This window comes from Bombina bombina, chromosome 1 (assembly GCF_027579735.1).
Source record: "Bombina bombina isolate aBomBom1 chromosome 1, aBomBom1.pri, whole genome shotgun sequence".
In the NCBI taxonomy this organism is placed as follows: Eukaryota; Metazoa; Chordata; class Amphibia; order Anura; family Bombinatoridae; genus Bombina; species Bombina bombina.
Window position 1 is genome coordinate 1485381929 of NC_069499.1, and position 21347 is coordinate 1485403275.

The window sequence follows — 21347 nt, forward strand, 5'->3', positions numbered from 1 at the left end:
AGACCAAGATAATATAAAGAAGCATGTGAGTGTACAGAAAGTGATAAAATAAGGATAATCTGATTAGCCTGCAAGCTCAACCCATATTGGTTATGGTTTTAAAGAAGAAAAAACGCTATTTCAAATACAATAATAAACCTAAAATGTGCAATTCATCATACATTTTATACTTTGCAGCTGTTATAAGTAAGTGTACACATTAAAGGTAAAAACAATTTTACAGTATACGGTCCCTTTAACACGATGAAACAGAACACAACTGACTACACTGTACCTTTAAAATTAAATGACAGAAAATGGCAATTAAGAGGACAGTTAAAAAATCCACTGAACATTAAAATCAAGATTATTCGTTCATTATCCAGAGCATGCAATAAAAAAATACTTGCATAAAAATTGCTTTTTCCCCAATCAGAATCCTTTGTTGAAGAGAACATCTAGGTAGGCTCAAGGGAATGAACAAGTCTTCAGCAGCAGTGCTTGCAACAATGTATAACATTACTACAAACACTCGGCTAGATTACGAGTTTTACGTTATGAGTAAAAAAGCAGCGTTAAGGCTCATAACGCTGCTTTTTCACTACCGCTGCTATTACGAGTCTTGTAGGTACAGCTGTCCTGCACACTTTTTTGGCCATACCGCAAATTAACTTACGCAATTTGTGTCTTTTTTCAATGGGACTTCCATAGCGCCGATATTACAAGCTTTTTTTTGGAGGCCAAAAAGTGAGCGGTACAGCCTATCCCGCAAGATTCGTAACGCATTCTAAAGTTAATAGTTATGAGTTTTACGCTACAAAGCTGTAGCATAAAACTCATAACTAAAGTGTTAAAAAGTACACCAACACCCATAAACTACCTATTAACCCCTAAACCGCTGCACTCCCGCTTCGCAAACACTAGTTAAATATTATTAACCCCTAATCTGCTGTCCCTAACATCGCTGCCACTATACTAAAGTTATTAACCCCTAAACCTAAGTCTAACCCTAACCCCCCTTAACTTAAATATAATTAAAAGAAATATAAATAAAAATTCCTATCATTACCTAAATAATTCCTATTTAAAACTAAATACTTACCTGTAAAATAAACCCTAAGCTAGCTACAATATAACTAATAGTTACATTGTAGCTAGCTTAGGGTTTATTTTTATTTTACAGGCAAGTTTGTATTTATTTTAAGTAGGTAGAATAGTTAGTAAATAGTTATTAACTATTTACTAACTACCTAGTTAAAATAAATACAAAAAGTTACCTGTAAAATAAAACCTAACCTGTCTTACACTAACACCTAACATTACACAACAATTACATAAATTAAATACAATTACCAAAATTACAAAAACAAAAAAAAAACAAATTACACACAAAAAAAATAAAAAATTATCAGATATTTAAACTAATTACACCTAATCTAATAGCCCTATCAAAATAAAAAAAAAAACCCTAGCCTAAACTAAACTACCAATAGCCCTTAAAAGGGCCTTTTGCGGGGCGTTGCCCCAAAGAAATCAGCTCTTTTACCTGTTAAAAAAAAAAAAAAATACAAACAACCCCACCCAACAGTAAAACCCACCACCCACACAACCAACCCCCCAAATAAAAAGCTAACTAAAAAAACCTAAGCTCCCCATTACCCTGAAAAGGGCATTTGGATGGGCATTACCCCTTAAAAGGGCATTTAGCTCTATTGCTGCCCAAACCCTAACCTAAAAATAAAACCCACCCAATAAACCCTTAAAAAACCTAAGACTAACCCCTGAAGATCCACTTAGTTTTGAAGAGCCGATATCTATCCTCAACGAAGCCAGGAGAAGTCTTCATCCAAGCCGGCAGAAGTGGTCCTCCAGACGGCATCGTCAATCTTCATCCATCCAGCGAGGAGCGGGTCCATCTTCAAGACATCCGGCACGGAGCATCCTCTTCAAACAAAGTCTTCTTCCCGAATGAATGGTTCTTTACGTGACGTCATCCAAGATGGCGTCCCTTGAATTACGATTGGCTATTAAGGGTGAAAAAATCCTATTGGCTGATCCAATCAGCCAATAGGATTGAGCTTGCATTCTATTAGCTGATTGGAACAGCCAATAGAATGCAAGCTCAATCCTATTGGCTGATTGGATCAGCCAATAGGATTGAAGCTTAATCCTATTGGCTGATTGCATCAGACAATAGGATTTATTCACCTTTAATTTGATTGGCTGATAGAATTCTATCAGCCTATCGGAATTCAAGGGACGCCATCTTGGAAGACGTCACTTAAAGAGACAGTAAAGTAAAAAAAAAATCTTTAATGTTTTAAATAGGGCATGTCATTTTAAACAACTTTCCAATTTACTTTTATTACCAATTTTGCTTTGTTCTCTTGGTATTCTTAGTTTAAAGCTAAATCTACGAGGTTCATGTGCTAATTTCTTAGACCTTGAAGACTGCCTCTAATCTGAAAGCATTTTGACAGTTTTTCACCACTAGAGGGCGTTAGTTCATGTTTTTCATATAGATAACATTGAGCTCAGGCACGTGAAGCTCCTTGGAGTCAGCACTGATTGGCTAAAAATGCAAGTCAGTCAAAAGAACTAAAATAAGGGGCAGTTTGCAGAGGCATAGATACAAGGTAATCGCAGAGGTAAAAAGTATATTATTATAACTGTGTTGGTTATGCAAATTTGGTGAATGGGTAATAAAGGGATTATCTATCTTTTTAAACAACAAAAAATCTGGTGTTTACTGTCCCTTTAAAGAAACATTCATTTGGGAAGAAGACTTTGTTTGAAGAGGACGCTCCGCGTCGGATGTCTTGAAGATGGACCCGCTCCTCGCCGGATGGATGAAGATTTCTCCCGCTTCATTGAGGATGGATGTCGGCTCTTCAAAACTGTAGAAGTTGATCTTCGGGGATTAGTGTTAGGTTTTTTTTAAGGGTTTATTGGGTGGGTTTTATTTTTAGGTTAGGGTTTGGGCAGCAAGAGCTAAATGCCCTTTTAAGGGCAATGCCCATCCAAATGCCCTTTTCAGGGCAATGGGGAGCTTAGGTTTTTTTAGTTAGCTTTTTATTTGGAGGGTTGGTTGTGTGAGTGGGGGTTTTACTGTTATATTTAAGGGGGTGTTAGGGTTAGACTTAGGTTTAGGGGTTAATACATTTAGTTATAGTGGCGGCGACGTTGGGGGCAGCAGATTAGGGGTTAATAAATGTAGGTAGGGGCAGGAGATTAGGGGTTAATAAGTGTAGGTAGGTTGCGGCGACATTGAGGTGGGAGATTAGGGGTTAATAAATATAATGTAGGTGTTGGCGATGCTGGGGGCAGCAGATCAGGGGTTAATAAGTATAATGTAGGTGTCGGCGATGTCCGGAGCGGCAGATTAGGGTTTAATAAGTATAATGTAGGTGTCGGCGATGTCGGGGTGGCAGATTAGGAGTTAATAAGATTAGGGGTGTTTAAGACTCGGGGTTCATGTTAGGGTGTTCGGTTTAAACATAACTTTTGTTTCCCCATAGGAATCAATGGGGCTGCGTTACGGAGCGTTACGATGCTTTATTGCAGGTGTTGTGTTTTTTTTTCAGCCGGCTCTCCCCATTGATGTCTATAGGGAAATCGTGCACGAGCACGTAAAACCAGCTCACCACTGACTTAAGCAGCGCTGGAATTGGAGTGCGGTATGGAGCACAATTTTGCTCTATGCTCACTTCTTGCCTGTTAACGCCGGGTTTAGGAAAACCTGTAATACCAGCGCTGTAGGGAAGTGAACGGTGACAATAACGTGCAAATTAGCACCACACCCCTCATAACGCAAAACTTGTAATCTAGTGCAAAGGAAACATTGATTCTGAGCCTACCTAGGTATACCAAGACTACGAATCAAATTTCTTGTTAGAAATAAATGTGAAAAGTTTTGGGGTTTTTTTGTTTAAATTGCACTCATTTTCCCATTAATAAAAATAATATAATTAAATAAATGGAACACTTTATATCTAGCCAACCCAATTATTAAAGGGATATGAAACAGTATGAGATTGTAATATAAATTATTTAAAATTATGTGTAGTTATAAACTTTTATTATTTATTTTGTCCCCTTCTCCTATAATTTAATTGAAAATTGTTTGTTTTCTAAATTTCACTGTCTTTATAAAGTAATAGACGCTATCATGTTTCAACTTACGTTTTCCCTTATCTATTTTTCCTGCTAATGACAGATAAAAACAAGAAATAAAAAAGACTGTCCGAAACAAGGCTGTGTGGAACATAGGAGAGTCTAAAAAAAGGTTTCCACACATCCTTGCTAGCACAGAGATAAATAGAAAACTAGTTCAAACATGGCAGCACCTGAGGTAAACTTTATAGAAACTAAACATTTACACTTATATTTTCAATAGTTAAACAATATAATTGTAAAAAAAATGCATCTTTATATAATTCAAAGACTAAACTTTGTTTTGAATATATCATTATGTCTAACATATTTACTGTTTAACAGTCAGTGCCCTTAAAGGGACATGAAACACAAAATCTTTCTTTCCCGATTCAGAGAGCATGCAATTTTAAACAACTTTCCAAATTAATTATAGTATCTAATTTGTTTTGTTCTCTTTGAATCCGTTGTTGAAAAAGAATACCAAGGTATACTCAGGAGCTGCTGATTGGTGGCTGCACATCTATGCTTCATGTTAATGGCTTGCCCATATACACTGCTGTTTCTTCAACAAAGGATACCAAGAAAATTAGCTAATAGAAGTAAATTGGAAAGTTGTTTAAAAAGGTTATGAATCATGAAAGAAAAGGTGTATGTCTCATGCCCCTTTGAACATTTAACACTATAAAGAACCAAGGGTATGTTTTACATCACACGCCGATTGTAAAGTTTCCCTGAATGGTTCAGGAAGCTGTGGGGTTGGTAGACAATGAGATAGGGAGCGGACTGTCTAGGACTATTTTAGACCATCTGAATACACATTTGTGTAAACAGAGAGTTATTAAAAACCATGTGACACATTAGGTGAGCCAATTAAACTCCCAAAATTCAACATACCACTGTCACAATTCTAGCCTACTGACAACTATCTATCATGGGTTTCCTTAACACCCAATTATCTAGAGAAAGAAATGTCTTATGTGGAAGGGCCTTAAAGGGATACTGAACACATAGAGCTTGCAATTTTAAGCAACTTTCTATTTTCCCAATTATCAATTTTTCTATGTTCTCTTGGAATATTTATCTGAAAAAGCAGTAATGTAAGGTTATGAGCCATTTTTGGTTCAGGACCCTGGTAGCGCTTGCCAATTGGTGGCTACATTTAACCACCAATCAGCAAGCGCTACCCAGGTGCTGAACCAAAGATGGGCCGGTTAGTAAGCTTACATTCCTGCTTTTTCATATAAAGGTACCAAGAGAACAAAGAAAAATTGATAATAGGAGTAAATTAGAAAGTTGCTTAAAATTGCATGCTTTATCTGAATCATGAAAGAAAAAAAATGTGAGTTCAGTATCCCTTTAAGCTTTCTTCTCTATCAGTCTATTTAAATTTATATATTGTTGGGGGGGGGGAATCACATTTATACTACAGTAACATTTGTATATCTCTAAGGAGTAAGCCAGTATCTATTGTCAATGAAAACATTAAAATGTTAAAAGGGGCCTATCTACTTCTTGCCTTTTCTATTTGTCCTTTCACATTTTCAACGGGATCATTATACATTTCTAGCAGAATGCAACAATGAAGGTGTGTGTTTATTCAAATATACTGCCTCCACACGGGACTACAATTTGTTGTATAAAAAAAAAGCTCAAGATACAAAGCAACATAGACAAATACATTTTTTTTTAGAAGTGTACACGGGACTACAGTTTGTTGTATAAAAAAAAAGCTCAAGATACAAAGCAACATAGACAAATACATTTTTTTTTTTTTTTAGAAGTGTATTATTTTATATTTTACCTGCACACAGTCATTTAAAGGAATATTACAATAAGCACAGTGGACATGAATGACAAAAGTAGGATGAAGGAAAATGCCGGCTTCCCACTCAAGACGATAAATTGCATACAATCAGATTTCATAAGTATCTTTTATTATATGTTTGAGAAACACAACCACTCTGGTACAGAATGTTCTTTTCTTACAAAGAGAACAGATAAATGGTAGGGGACGTAGAGGTTGCACACTTGTTTGAGAAAATTAACTTTGTAGGAGGTTGGAAGCGGGTCCAATTTATCATAGGAATCTTAAATGTCATATTTCAGATGTACAATACGGCTGGAGAAAATTCCCACAGTATAAACTAAGAGATGAGGAAAAATATCTGATCTGGAGAAAAGCAAAAACATTAATAATCCCCTTAATTTAGAAGGAAAACATATTGTCCTTTTAACACAAATAGGAAAAAAATCTATGTTTTAGAGAGGAAGAATGACCAGGACCTTATTGTTTGTGGTGCAGCATCAAGAGTACAAGTTCTCAGCCTCTGCAGCATATAGAAAAATACATCTCTCTTAGGATGTAGTTTTGTCTGAGGCAGAATGGGCTATGACAAAGCCTCTCTTTCTGCTTCTGTTTGATCTCGAGGGACAAGTGACCAACTCATTGTAAAGAGAAATGGTGATCACCTACCTCCCTAGACTCCAGGGCAGTTTTATATGGAGGATGTCAAGCTTTTATACAGACCTCAAGTCGTATAGGGTTAATAAGGGGAACGTCACTAGACACCACAAAAACAAAATACCCATCATATGAGAGATGTTAGACGCCATAGAAAATGCAATCACCTGTCTACTTGATTACATTTAGTGTGTAGTGTTCTGAGACATGAGCAACCCCATAGTCGCACTAAAATAAAGGGTTTGTCTACCCCCCCCTGACGTTATCCTGCTCTTCAAATGAGTGGTCTCACGTCTGCCCAGCTGCCAAGTAATTCACAGAACAATGACAAATACCTTGAAGAATTGGTCCTGTTTTAGGAGCTACAGTAACTGTAAAGAGGCGTTTGTCACCCCTCACCATACAAATAGGTCAAAAAGACCTTTCATTTCAAAGACGACTGTCTCACTGTGTAAATAAGGGGGTTTCATAGCAATTTAAGATTGAACTATTAAAATTAATAAGAACTAAAATGAGTGTAAAACTAAATATCATTTTGTGAAATTCTAAATATGATGTTTTTGATATATTTTCAATTTTGGGGTTTTTTATTCCACATTATTATTTTTTTTAATAAACTAGTAGTAAGTAGCATGTTCCTACTGTCAAAAACAAATATATTGTGTAGTTTTAAAATGAAAAAAAAAAATTATTCCTACTTGTATTTTGCACAAAATGTGAGATGGCGCAAACTTACAAAAAATAATAATAATAATAATAATTAAAGTTAGAAGAAAATTATATTTAAAAACCAAAAGATACAGATTCCTAAATTTATTTTTTTCGTGAAGATGAATCGATGTAAGATTTGGAACAATAAAAATTTGAGTTTTAAATATTTAGAAAAAAAAATGACTCTGGCTGTTACCATGTTTAGAGAAAAAAAAATACAAACAAGTATATTTTGATGTCATTCATACAGTGTTTTCATATATTTGGAAATTTCTGCAGACAAGTTATTTTCTAAAAGTGCTCCATCTGCTGGAACAACAAGGTATGTTTTTTGTGAATACATCACAGAAAAAGCACTGCAATTGAAGGTATTTTAAGACTATTAAATACAGTAGAATTGCATAACCAACAAATGCATAATAGCAAGGCAATGCAATAACACTTACTCTGCATTTCATATCAGTAGCAGATTTTTTTTTTTCTGACAAGATTCAGTTACTTCCATTTTCCCCACCCCCTTTACCATGTGACAGCCATTAGAAAATCAAAAAATGCATGTACAGTGAACTCTTGCACATGCTTAGAAAAAAGCTGGTGCCTCAGAAATTGTGTGTGTGTGTATATATATATATATATATATATATATATATATATATATATATATATATATATATATATATATATATATATATATATATATATATATATATATATATATATATATATATATACACATATATATACACACACACACACATCATTAAAGTTAAATTTTAATGTTGGTGTCCCTTTAATTTCATGCTTGTAGAGATATGTCCATGTCCAGCACTAAATGTGCAATTAAGACTTGAGAAATGTTTGTGCACAATCATACAATTAATGGTAGTTTCAATATCGATTTAAACATATTTAAAGGAACACCGTACTATTAATTTCTATGTCATTTTATCACTATAATTTCCATTTTATGGCTTTCAAAATGACTTCTTATACCTGTTGCATGGAATTAAATATATTGAAAATTGCACATTTATGTTAATTCTTGCAATTTAAATAGCTGGTTTTGTTCACTGAAGCCACCGCCCATAATGAATATTTCAAAACAATTCCCCAACTCTGGAATTTCAAACTCCAAAATAATGTATATTGTAAAGTTGCTTTATTATGCATAATCAAAAACAATTTATATAAAATCTAAAGGTGTTAACTGTCCATTTCAGTCCATTCCACAATATAGCAACTCTTAAAGAGACATTGTACCCTTTTTTTTGCATAAATGCCCATCTGGGAGTGTTTTTTGTAACAATGTATAGTTTTGCCTATTACATGCATGCAGTTATATAAAAATTGGTATATACTGTCCCTTTACAGAACTTACCTCTGTGAATTACGGATAATTTACTATGTAGATGCTCCAACGCTCTAACAATCTGAAAAATAAAATAAATGTCTAAGTGGTCCAGACAAAACAAGGAATACTTTTAATCCCACCTCTGAAAAAAAGTCTGTATAGTATCATATCAAAGTATGTATGCTTTATTCACTACTTACACAAACTGCAATTTTTCCAAGAATGTCCTCTGGGATGGTTAAGCCTTTATCTATAACATGTTTGTAAAATTTGTCCAATGAAGTATCCATCAGCTCCATGCAGATCCAGACATCACCCTAAAACCAAAACACAAACAGAAACAAACATACAATTAGGAAGAAAGATAATGCTGAAGACATTTTTGATCATATTTTAAAGCAAGTAATTGTTAAAGGGACACTGAACCCAATTTTTTTCTTTTGTGATTCAGATAGAGCATGCAATTTTAAGTAACTTTCTAATTTACTCCTATTACCAATTTTTCTTCGTTCCCTTGTTATCTTTATTTGAAAAAGAAGGCATCTAAGCTAAGGAGCCAGCCAATTTTTGGTTCAGTACTCTGGACAGCACTTATTTATAGGTGGGTGAATTTATCCACCAATCAGCAAGAACAACCCAGGTTGTTCACCAAAAATGGGCCGGTGTTCTAAAAGAAGTTGTATACCATAGGAATGTGTATACCACGTCACTTCCGGTGACGTTTAATCTGCTGTTGGAGGGGTGTGGCGTTCACTGGGCATGCGCAAGAGGCCCAGCCTCCTACAAACAGCTGTTTAAGGCGACTTATTTGAGAACAACGGGTCGAGGAATTCTATGGACTGCAATCTGCAAACAATGCTGCGCATGTGCACACGGCCCTATTCCTCAGTGATCCATCGTGCGCCGCCGACTTGCCATGCCCGGGGGGTGCTTATGGGAGTTACAAGGGGGTGCTGATGGGGCTTACATAACTTACACATTGGGTGCTTATAGGGGGTTACAGGGGGTGCTGATGGGGCTTACATAACTTACACATTGGGTGCTTATAGGGGTTACAGGGGGTGCTGATGGGGCTTATACTGTATATGTGTTTAGATTTCCCCCATTTTGGCTGCATAGCCTCAAAAAGATGCCCTAAGTGATTACATATTTACGTGTATAAATGTTTCCACATTAGGCATTTTATAATCTGTAGCAAAAGAGCGACCACATGTTTATATGTGCAGCTGTTCACCACATCACACTGTACAGGTCCCAATACTACGTGCACTCAGGAATGTGGTGCCATATATTTCCTCGACCCGCTGCATAGTTTAAATCAGCTGATTTGAGGAGGTTGGGCCCCTAGCACATGCGCAGTGAGCGCCACAATCCTCCAGCAGCTGATTCCCGTCACCGGAAGTGACGTGGTATACACATTCCTATGCGGTATACAACTTCTTTTAGAACACCGGCAACTAAACTTACAGTCTTGCTTTTCAAATAAAGATACCAAGAGAATGAAGAAAGTTTGATAATAGGAGTAAAATTAGAAAGTTGCTTAAAATTGCATGCTTTATCTGAATCACGAAAGAAAGAAATTTGGGTCCAGTGTCCCTTTAAAGGGAAACTAAATTGAAACTTAAACTTTCATGATTAAGGTAGAGAACACCATTTTTTAACAACTTTCTAATTCAATTTAATTATCTAAAATATGCCCAATCTTTTTATATGCCCACTGAGCTCCTACTGAGCATGTGCAATATTTACAGACTATACGTATGTGCATTTTGTGAATGTCTAATGGATAGCACATGATGCAGGAGGAAGGAAAATATTAACACATTTTAAAATGTGTCACCTACTTATAATTACAAATGAGCAGTATATTTTTTTCTGAAAATTTTTAGTTTCCTTCTATTTTACTGCCCCTGTATCATGTGATAGCTATCAGCCAATCACACTGAACTCATGCACATGCTCAGAGCTAAACCCTAAGAAAGTGTGCATATAAAAAAAAAAACTACAGAATCTGATAATTAAATAAACTGGAAAGATTTTGATTTTAGATCTGATCTGGTCATATTGTTGTTACTTATGAATATATGAAAGCAAATGTATTCCTGTATTATTAAAGGGACATGGAAGTCAAAGTTAAAAAATAAATTAATCCAATTCAAATGATCAAAATGTATCCATAGTGTGCATGTGTCTTGATCACTATTTGACAGCAGTGTTAGCAAAAATGTTATGTATACAGTATACAAGACGTGCATACTCCGGAGCTCGCATGAAAGGAGCTTAGGAGATAGAAATAGTGTGAAATTAAAAGTACCTTCTTGTCTCCTGACATTCCACTTGCCCATCACTGGTCTGAGGAAGGGATAATGGCTGAGTAAAGCATATACCAATTATTCCCTGTGTAACATATACTTCTGTTTTTAAATCTATTTGATTAGATGCCCAAAACACAAAGCTAGATTCTTCAACCACCTTAATGATTTTATTACCATATACAATAATATATAAAGTATGTACTATTGCAAGCTCACAAAGAAATCAAATTATAATATTCACTGAGAATGGTGAGGAGAAACGTCCAAAAAGAACCACATCAGGTTGTAAAGTTCAAAACCAATTCTTTTTTTATGAATTAAGAAAACATCTCTTAGTGTGAAAAATTAATTCTCACCTCTCTAAACAATGCACCATAGAAGGTGACCGTGAAGTGACAGTCTACAGTCCGCATGGATACATCCAAGTCCATGAGAAGTCGCTTCTGTTCCTGGCTGTTTACTGTTGCTCTGATGCGCTTTAGGAAGAGTGAGGAAACCATTTTAACAAGAGCCTAATCAGTGATGGCGACGCATGATTACAATGTGGGAGAACGCTACTAATTCCACTCACCTTAACTGCCATAATTTGCCCACTAGGTACATGACGCATCTTTTCCACAACCCCATAGGCTCCTCGGCCCAGCTCTTCTATGGGTTCTAAATCATCTGCCTTCACTTCAAAATTCTGCGAGAGACACATTTTTAAATGTTCATTTGCTTGATTGACTAAGAATTACAACAATTGCAGTTTTCAGGTATAAATACATTTCAGGTCCAGTGTTCTCCACAGAAAATTTTGACAGACGAGTGTCATTATGAAGTAGTCGGTTATAGGCAATGTAATACTTTGCAATATCATAACATGTTCTGTTATTTGTAAAATCTAATTAAAGGGACAGTAAACTCCAGAATTTTTTTGTTGTTTAAAAAAGATAGATAATCCCTTTATTACCCATTCTCCAGTTTTGCATAACCGACAGTGTTATAATACAAGATAATCATAGAGGTAAAAAGTGTATCTAAGCCTCTGCAGACTGCCCCTTATTTCTGTTCTTTTGACAGACTTGCATTTTAGCCAATCAGTGCTCACTCCAGGGTAACTTCACATGCATGAGCTCAATGTTATCTATATGAAACACATAAACTAACACCCTCTAGTGGTGAAAAACTGTCAAAATGCTTTCAGATTAGAGGCGGCCTTCAAGGGCTAAGAAATTAGCATATGAACCTCCTAAGTTTAGCTTTCAACTAAGAATACCAAAAGAACAAAGCAAAATTGGTGATAAAAGTAAATTGGAAAGTTATTTAAAATTACATGCCCTATCTGAATCATGAACAAATTTGTTGGACTTGACTGTCCCTTTAACAATTCAAAGCACTAATTAATTGCATAATTTAAAATACATTTATTTAATGATACATTTGAGCAACAAACATTGAAAAAAATTATTATAGGCTAATCTTAGCTTAAAAGTTTAGCTGGGTGGTTTGCCCAATAAATAGGTTCTGGGGAGAACACTGATGTCTATACATATAATTAACAGATCATCAAGTGAAGAACTAAATAAACCATATTTGTGTTATGAAACTGTATCCAGCAACTGATTAACTGGATACTAAACATTAAAAACGAGTGGTGTTAAGAACCTACTTCCACAGTTTAGAACCACTGGCACTAGTTTAGAGACCTCAAGCTTTTTCCTTTTTTTTCCCCCTTTTTTCCACTAAAGACAAATAACACGCTGAACTGCCCATCTCAGACTCACTGGTCCGCACTCTCCCACAGTAAGTCTGAAATTAACAGTGAATTGCCAGAATACAGACGTTAAAGTAAAACACCAACATTAGATTACAGCAATGGTTTTCTATGCTTAAAGTGAAAGTCAACCCTAGCGTTTGTGAAACGCTAGGATTGACCATTGAAACAAATAAAAGGTGACTTTCATTCATGAAGTATAAACTACTTCATGCTGAAAGCTCCTTTACTGGTTTCAAGCGTTTGCCATTCTGAGCTGCTAAGGCAGCCCAAGGCAGAACGCGGTTTTGCTAGAGAGGTAACATTTTCAACCTCTTAGCAATTAGCCGTGCGGGAAATCTGGCTCTTTCCAGCACGCTATTTGCCAAGAGGTGGAAACGTCACCTCTATAGCAAAACAGCGTTCTGCCGTGGGCTGCTTGCGCAGCTCAGAACGGCGAACGCTTGAAACAAATAAAGGAATTTTCAGCATGAAGTATTTTATACTTCAAGACTGAAAGACCCCTTTATTTGCTTCAATGGTCAATCCTAGTTTTTCACAAACGCTAGGATTGACTTTCACTTTAACTGTGACATTAAACCGCTGCCCTTCTGTTTAGCACAGTAGAGAGCAGTAGTTTTACATTTTTGCAGAAGTTTACACAGAATAAAACGTACATAACAAATATGAAATAAAAGCTGTAAGAAATAAAAAGGATTCAATATTTATATATAGACAATAAAATAGGAAATATTCCTATAAGAGCAATGCAGCTGCTTCAACAATGTACAGCTTTCTCTGTATTGTGCACGCTAACCCAAAGCTAGTCATAAAAGACATCACTTACAGTGCGTTCAGAAAGTATTCAGACTCCTTCATTTTTTTCACATTTTGTTATGTTGCAGCCTTATGCTAAAATGGTTTAAATATTAATTTTTTTCACATCAATCTACACTCCATACCCCATAATGACAAGGCAAAAAACAGATGTTTGATACCTGCAAAATGTTTAAAAGAATTTTTTTTTTTTAAATATCACATAGACATAAGTATTTAAACCCTTTGCTATTATGTGAAATTTAGCTCAGGTGCATCTCATTTCTCTGAATCATCTTTGAGATGTTCCTACACTTTAATAGGAGTCCACATGTGACAAATTCAATTGTTTGGACATGATTTGGAAAGGCCCACACCTATCTATGTAAAGGTCTCACAGCTGAAAAAGCAGATCAGAGCAAAAACCAAGCTATGAGATCAAAGGCTCTGCCTACAGAGCTCAGAGACAGGATTGTGTCGAGCCACAGATCTAGGCAAGGCTACAAAAATTGTTTGGCTGCATTGAAGGCTTCCAAGAGCACAGTGGCTGCCTTAATTCTCACATAGAAGAAGTTTGGAACAACCAGGACTCTTCCTAGAGTTGGCCAACTGGCCAAACTGAGCATTAGGGGTAGAAGGACTTTGGTATGAGAGGTGACAAAGAATCCGATGGTCATTCTGGTTGAGCTCCAGAGATCATGAGTGGAGATTGAAGAAACTTGCAGAAGTACAACAACCACTGCAACACTTGACAGATCTGGGCTTTAAAGGGACATGACACCCACATTTTTTCTTTCATGATTTAGAAAGAGAATGCAATTTTAAACATCTTTCTAACTAACTTATATTATCTAATTTGTTTTATTCTCTTGATATTCTTTGCTGAAAAGCATATCTAGACATGCTCAGTAGCTGCTGATTGCTGCACATAGAAGCCTCGTGTGATTGGCTCACCATGTGCATTTCTTTTTCTTCAACTAAGGGTATCTAAAAAAGGAAGCAAAATAAATAATAGAAGTAAATTGTAATGTTTAAATTTTTATTCTCTATCTGAATCATGAAAGAAAGATTTTGGGTTTAGTGGCCCTTTAAGGCAGAATGCCAGACTAAAATCTCTTCACGGTACAAAACTTATGAAAGCCACTTAGACTTTGGAAAAAGCACATAAAGGACTGTAACACTGTGCACTGATGAAACAAAGATTGAATGGTTTGGCCTCAATTCCAAGCGTCATGTCTTGAGGAAACCAGGCACCGATCATCACCTGCGCAATACCATTCAAACGTTTAATCATGGTGGTGATAGTATTATGCTGTAGGGGTGGTTTTCAACGTCATAGACGTGGAGACTGGTCAGGGTTGAGGGAAAGCTAAACGCAAGAATGATATCCTTAATGAAAACCTGGTCCAGAGCACTTAGGACCTCAGACTGGGCCAAAGGTTCACCTTCCAACAGGAGAATGGCCCCAAGAACACAGCCAAGACAAGGCAAAAGTGGTTTAGGGACAAGTCTGTGAAAGTCTTTAAATGGCCCCGCCAAAGCCTGGACTTGTACCCAATCAAACAATTCTGGAGAGACCGGAAAATGGTTGTGCACTGATGGTCCCGATCCAACCTGACAGAGCTTGAGAGGATCTTCAGAGAAGAAAGGCGGAATATCCCCAAATCCATGTGTGCAAAGCTTGTTGCATCATACCCAAAAATACTTGAGGCTGTAATTGTTGCCAAATGTGCTTCAACTACGTACACTTATGTCAATGTGATGTTTCAGTTTTTAAAAAAATAAAATTTGCAGTTATCAAAAATCTTTTTTTTGCTTTTTTCATTATGGGGTATGGAGTGTAGATTTATGTAAAAAAAATAAAAATATTTAAACCATTTTAGCATAAGGTTGCAACATAACAAAATGGGGAAAAAAAAAAGAATGGGTCTGAATACTTTCTGAACGCACTGTCTGTGTGAATGTGCACTACTTCTATCACAGGGTGCTTGAATACTTAAGCCCCAAGATGGCAGCGCCCAGTATAAAGAAGCAGAATTTGATTAACCATAACTTATAAGGGATATTATAAATGGCCTTTTGTCCTAAATATAGGAGGCATCTCCCTGTGTAATTTTGTAAGGTCGGGATTATAACTTCAGGTATTTTTAGTAGCTTGCAGTTATTCTGAAAAACGCATGCGAAAGAAATATATTTTCAATAAAAAATACTTTATTTGATTATTTTACTTTTTTGAGTGCTGAATTCCCTGTCTTTCTTTAAAGGATCATTGTTCATTTAATTCCGTTTTATCTTTTTTGATATGAACTTGTAAGGGTCTGCACCAAGATTTATATTTAAATGTGAAACCATAGCTCCCTTCTTTACTTTGAATATTAATATTATATTGTGCGCTTAGGAAGTACAGTATCGTTTTCTGTTGTTGTAGTTTAATTATTATACTTGCCTAGTAATTGTGTCTTTATTATACCCCATGCACAGCAATGAAGAATTTGATAATAAAACAAAATGCATTTTTTGAATGTGCTAACACAAATGGGTGTTCAGTCGAAGAGCCAGGTTTTGAGGTCCTTTCTGAACTTTGTAAGAGAGAATGATATGCCTCTATAACAGGAATGGTCTCTTGCAGTGTAGAACAAGGATTTTCCTTTATTTTTTTTTCCATGCCTCTTGCCTTAAAATCATACTATAATGCCAGCACACCATAGTTTACTGGATAGTGTGTGTGTGTGTGTGTGTGTGTACAATTTTTGGTGTTTAATGTCCCTTGAAGAACCTTCTAATATAGCTATAAAAGCTATAAAAAAAATCTTCCTTAATGCCCAAATATTCTAGTTGGCTTTTGAGTTTCATTTAAGTCTGTCAACGCCTTTCTCTAGTGAATGTTTAAATTTAGACTTTTTTTATTAGAGAGAAAACCCAATTGCATTTGGTGCCATTCCAAAACTCTTTCTGAGCCCCTCCTTTTCATTGTGTGCTTGTTTTGATATGCTCCGACTATATGAGCCCTCTCAGAATGAGGTTTATAATGTAAACTAATGTGACACTAACTGCATCCAGGAGAATTTCAATTCCAAAAAACATAAATTTATGCTTACCAGATAAATTCCTTTCCTTCCGGATAGGGAGAGTCCACGGCTTCCTTACTGTTGGGAAATAAAACACCTAGCCACCAGGAGGAGGCAAAGACACCCCAACCAAAGGCCTAAATCTCCCTCCCACTTCCTCATTACCCCAGTCACTCTGAGGGAACAAGGAAAAGTAGGAGAAACATTAGGGTATAATTGGTGCCAGAAGAATAAAATAAATAATAGGGGACTGCCCATAGACAAGAAAATACAGACGGGGGCCGTAGACTCTCCCTATCTGGAAGGAAAGGAATTTATCTGGTAAGCATAAATAATGTTTTCCTTCCTAAGATAGGGAGAGTCCACGGCTTCACTCCTTACTATTGGGAAATCTATACCCAAGGACACTGAATGAATAACATGAGGGAACAAAAAGGAAGAGGCGGACCCTATTCTGAGGGCACCACAGCCTGCAAAACTTTTCTCCCGAAAGCTGCTTCAGCCGAATCAAAAACATCAAACTTATAAAAATTTTAAATAGTATGTAAGGAGGACCAGGTAGCCGCCTTACAAATCTGATCCATAAAAGCCTCATTCTTAAAGTCCCAAGAAAAAGCCACTGCTCTTGTTGGAATGAGCCATTATCCTCTCAAATCCTGCTGTCTCGTAAGCTAACCAGATGACACTCCTTAACCAATAAGATAGGGAAGTCGAAGTAGCCTTCTGCCCTTTACGCTTCCCTGAATAGACAACAAAGAGGAAGATTGTCTAAACTCCTTAGTAGCCTGAAGATAGAACTTCAAGGCACGAACCACATCCAAATTGTGAAGTAAGCATTCCTTCGATGTTGAAGGATTAGGACACAAGGAAGGAACCATAATCTCCTGATTGATGTTGCGATCTAACACAACCTTAAGAAGAAAACCTAATTTAGTATGTAAAATTGCCTTATCTGCATGAAAAATCAGATAAGGGGGCTCACTTGGCAAAGCAGCCAAAAAAAAGAGAACCTTCCAAGATAACAATTTAATGTCAACAGAATTCAGAGGCTCAAACGGAACCCGTTGCAAAACCTGAAGAACAAGATTTAGACTCCAAGGAAGAGCCCCAGATCTAAACACAGGTCTGATCCTAATCAGAGCCTTAACAAAGGACTGCACTTCTGGAAGCTCAGCCAGTCTCTTGTGCAATAAAAACGGCAGGGCCGGAGGGGGGCGTGTCCGGATGGCATCCATATTGGTTGCAAAAAGCAAGAGCTCCAGAAATGCTTTAACTAATCCTCAAAATATTTTAAATCCAGAGAGGCATCTCTAGAAATTATCCCTAGAGCGGTCTTTGGGAGATGTTGTGGAATTTTGGGGTGATACTATTTCCCAGATTTTCTTACTTGAAACCCTAAACTGGGCCTTCAAATATTTTGGCGGCGGCCTATACCGTCTCCTTGAACAGGCCTTTTCAGATAGCAGGCCCTTGGTACTAAATGGATCCAGAAAACATGGCCAAGGGTTGGTATAAGGTTAGCACCGTTGTGGATGTTTGGGGGACACACGTGCAGCGGCTGCTGAATCACCACTTCTCGAACCTTGAGACCACAATACATGATATACTGTATCCATTATTTACACAGTGCAGATACGACAGATCGGTAGCCTGGTTGGGAGAATCGGAGGTTATTAACAATACCATAGAGACCGCTAAAGGTTAGCTTTCATTGTATGTATCTCTAGGCTTTGATACTCCACCAGCCTCAATAAATGAACACTTCATCTCCGTTACATGCCACAAAGAGGTCTCTGCCGGCTTACCGCGGAGCACGAGAGGGGTCTGCTGGGTCACCATCTTGGATCAAGTAGCCGGTTCTGCTGTACAGCTGATGGAAACTAGTACAGTCCGGTCTGGTCTGCGTGATGCCTCACTTTTGGCAGAGTCATGCCCTAGTGCTTTGCTGCCCGAGACAACCCTGGAGATTTTGTTTTGTGATTTACTGGCGGGACATGCTGGACCTTGCGGCTGTTTTCATCCCTTTTGGTGACTGTCAGATCTACAGCCTGGACCTACTTACTGAACATTTGTATGCTAAAGCCTCAAAAGTTGGAGTCGGCTAAACATAAGGATATTCACACGCAGCTGCCTTGCTTGGTATTTTTGGGACTGATAGTATGCTGCATGGATTCGGCCAAGAATGTATGAACTATTCCTATCAGACTGATGTTTACTTAACAAATTGTGGGCTATTTTAATTTACCTCCTGGTTCTTAATCTTAACTACTATTATATATGTTATTAGCTTTTGTTTGATATGAGCTAGCTATTGTACACCTAAATGCTTTATTAACAGCGTGCTATTTTTATTTATCTTCTGGTTTATAAGGTTAGCCTTTATTATGCCTAACATTAGCAATTATCAGGCATTTATTTGTTATTGTACCTATAAATGAGATGGGTTTTTTCCCCTTCTAATGAATCTTACAATTCATTTTAACAACATCTTATACTAGCTATGTTAACTATATTAGGTACCAACAATTTGCTGCCACATGCCTTTTAAAATTATAGCTAGCTATCATTGGTTTAAAGTTCCAGAGGCTTTCCTATAGCAATGTTATACCCCTATTACGTACTAGGGGGCAGAAGTTGTCACTTTTGGAGAGTAAAGATAATTTACAATTTACCACTAGACTCACTAATTTAACTGATTTACCCGTCGCCTGGGCATAGCGCCCGTGCCCGGGTGGCGGGGATAAGGGAATGTGGAAAACTATTTACTTCTCATCATAGTTCTGGTTTAAACTATACTCTAGCTCTATATTGATACAGATCTACTATATTCGGTGCTACATCAGCAACTTCAGCCTCATAGATCACCTAGAGAGATCATTCTCACAACTACTGCGCTTCCTACCCATTAGTTTATAGTCATCCTGCCATGAATCCAGGTTAATACATTTTTTTTTTATACTATATATTATACCTATAGTTTTCAATCCATAGAAGGCTGCTTTATTTAATACCCATTAGTTTTCTCCATACATTTGGGTTGTAATTAGCCTAATAGTGACTATTTTATTAAAGGGACAGTTCACCCAAAAACTTTCTCCCCTTTAAATTATTCCCAATGATCCTTTTTACCTGCTAGAGTGTATTAAATTGGTTGCAAGTAGCTCCTTTACTCATATTTCATCATTTGAAATAGCTGATTTAGCTTGTGGTTTCCCAACCTATACTGAAAGTTTTGATACTGGCGTATACGCTATTGACAAGCCTAAGTAAACACAGCCAGCAGAAGAGATTACACTTTTAGTGGGATGCAGGATAGTTAAGTAATAAAAACATAATTTATGCTTACCTGATAAATTTATTTCTCTTGTAGTGTGTTCAGTCCACGGTTCATCCATTACTTATGGGATATATTCTCCTTCCCAACAGGAAGTTGCAAGAGGATCACCCAAGCAGAGCTGCTATATAGCTCCTCCCCTCACATGCCATATCCAGTCATTCGACCGAAACAAGACGAGAAAGGAGAAACTATAGGGTGCAGTGGTGACTGGAGTTATAATTTAAAATTTAAAACCTGCCTCAAAAAGACAGGGCGGGCCGTGGACTGAACACACTACAAGAGAAATAAATTTATCAGGTAAGCATAAATTATGTTTTCTCTTGTTAAGTGTGTTCAGTCCACGGGTCATCCATTACTTATGGGATACCAATACCAAAGCTAAAGTACACGGATGATGGGAGGGACAAGGCAGGAACATTAAACAGAAGGAACCACTGCCTGTAGAACCTTTCTCCCAAAAACAGCCTCAGAAGAAGCAAAAGTGTTAAATTTGTAAAATTTGGAAAAAGTATGAAGTGAAGACCAAGTTGCAGCCTTGCAAATCTGTTCAACAGAGGCCTCATTCTTAAAGGCCCAGGTGGAAGCCACAGCTCTAGTGGAATGAGCTGTAATTCTTTCAAGAGGCTGCTGTCCAGCAGTCTCATAGGCTAAGCGTATTATGCTACGAAGCCAAAAAGAGAGAGAGGTAGCCGAAGCCTTTCGACCTCTCCTCTGTCCAGAGTAAACGACAAACAGAGAAGAAGTTTGTCGAAAATCTTTAGCTGCCTGTAAGTAGAACTTCAGGGCACGGACCACGTCTAGATTATGCAAAAGACGTTCCTTCTTTGAAGAAGGATTAGGACATAACGATGGAACAACAATCTCTTGATTAATATTCCTGTTAGAAACAACCTTAGGTAAAAACCCAGGTTTAGTACGCAGGACTACCTTGTCTGAATGAAAGATCAGATAAGGAGAATCACAATGTAAGGCAGATAACTCAGAGACTCTTCGAGCCGAGGAAATAGCCATCAAAAACAGAACTTTCCAAGATAAAAGCTTAATATCAATGGAATGAAGGGGTTCAAACGGAACACCCTGAAGAACTTTAAGAACCAAGTTTAAGCTCCACGGAGGAGCAACAGCTTTAAACACAGGCTTAATCCTAGCCAAAGCCTGACAAAAAGCCTGGACGTCTGGATTCTCTGCCAGACGCTTGTGTAAAAAAATAGACAGAGCAGAAATCTGTCCCTTTAGTGAACTAGCGGATAAGCCCTTTTCTAAACCCTCTTGTAGAAAAGACAATATCCTAGGAATCCTAACCTTACTCCATGAGTAACTCTTGGATTCACACCAATATAAATATTTACTCCATATCTTGTGGTAAATTTTTCTGGCAACAGGTTTCCGAGCCTGTATTAATGTATCAATAACCGAATC

At 37.0% G+C, this 21347-nt stretch overlaps 1 protein-coding gene across 1 annotated transcript in view; it reads right to left on the reverse strand.

Annotated features, from left to right (window-relative positions):
• The window catches only part of MAP2K6 (mitogen-activated protein kinase kinase 6), a 215572-nt gene that overhangs the window by 68476 nt on the left and 125749 nt on the right, over positions 1 to 21347 (reverse strand). The window contains exons 4-7 of the mRNA XM_053707212.1: positions 11544 to 11657; positions 11329 to 11448; positions 8858 to 8974; positions 8685 to 8736 (exon numbers count right to left, since the gene is read on the reverse strand). Coding sequence (XP_053563187.1) covers positions 8685 to 8736; positions 8858 to 8974; positions 11329 to 11448; positions 11544 to 11657 — 403 coding nt within the window. The remainder of the gene's footprint in view (positions 1 to 8684; positions 8737 to 8857; positions 8975 to 11328; positions 11449 to 11543; positions 11658 to 21347) is intronic.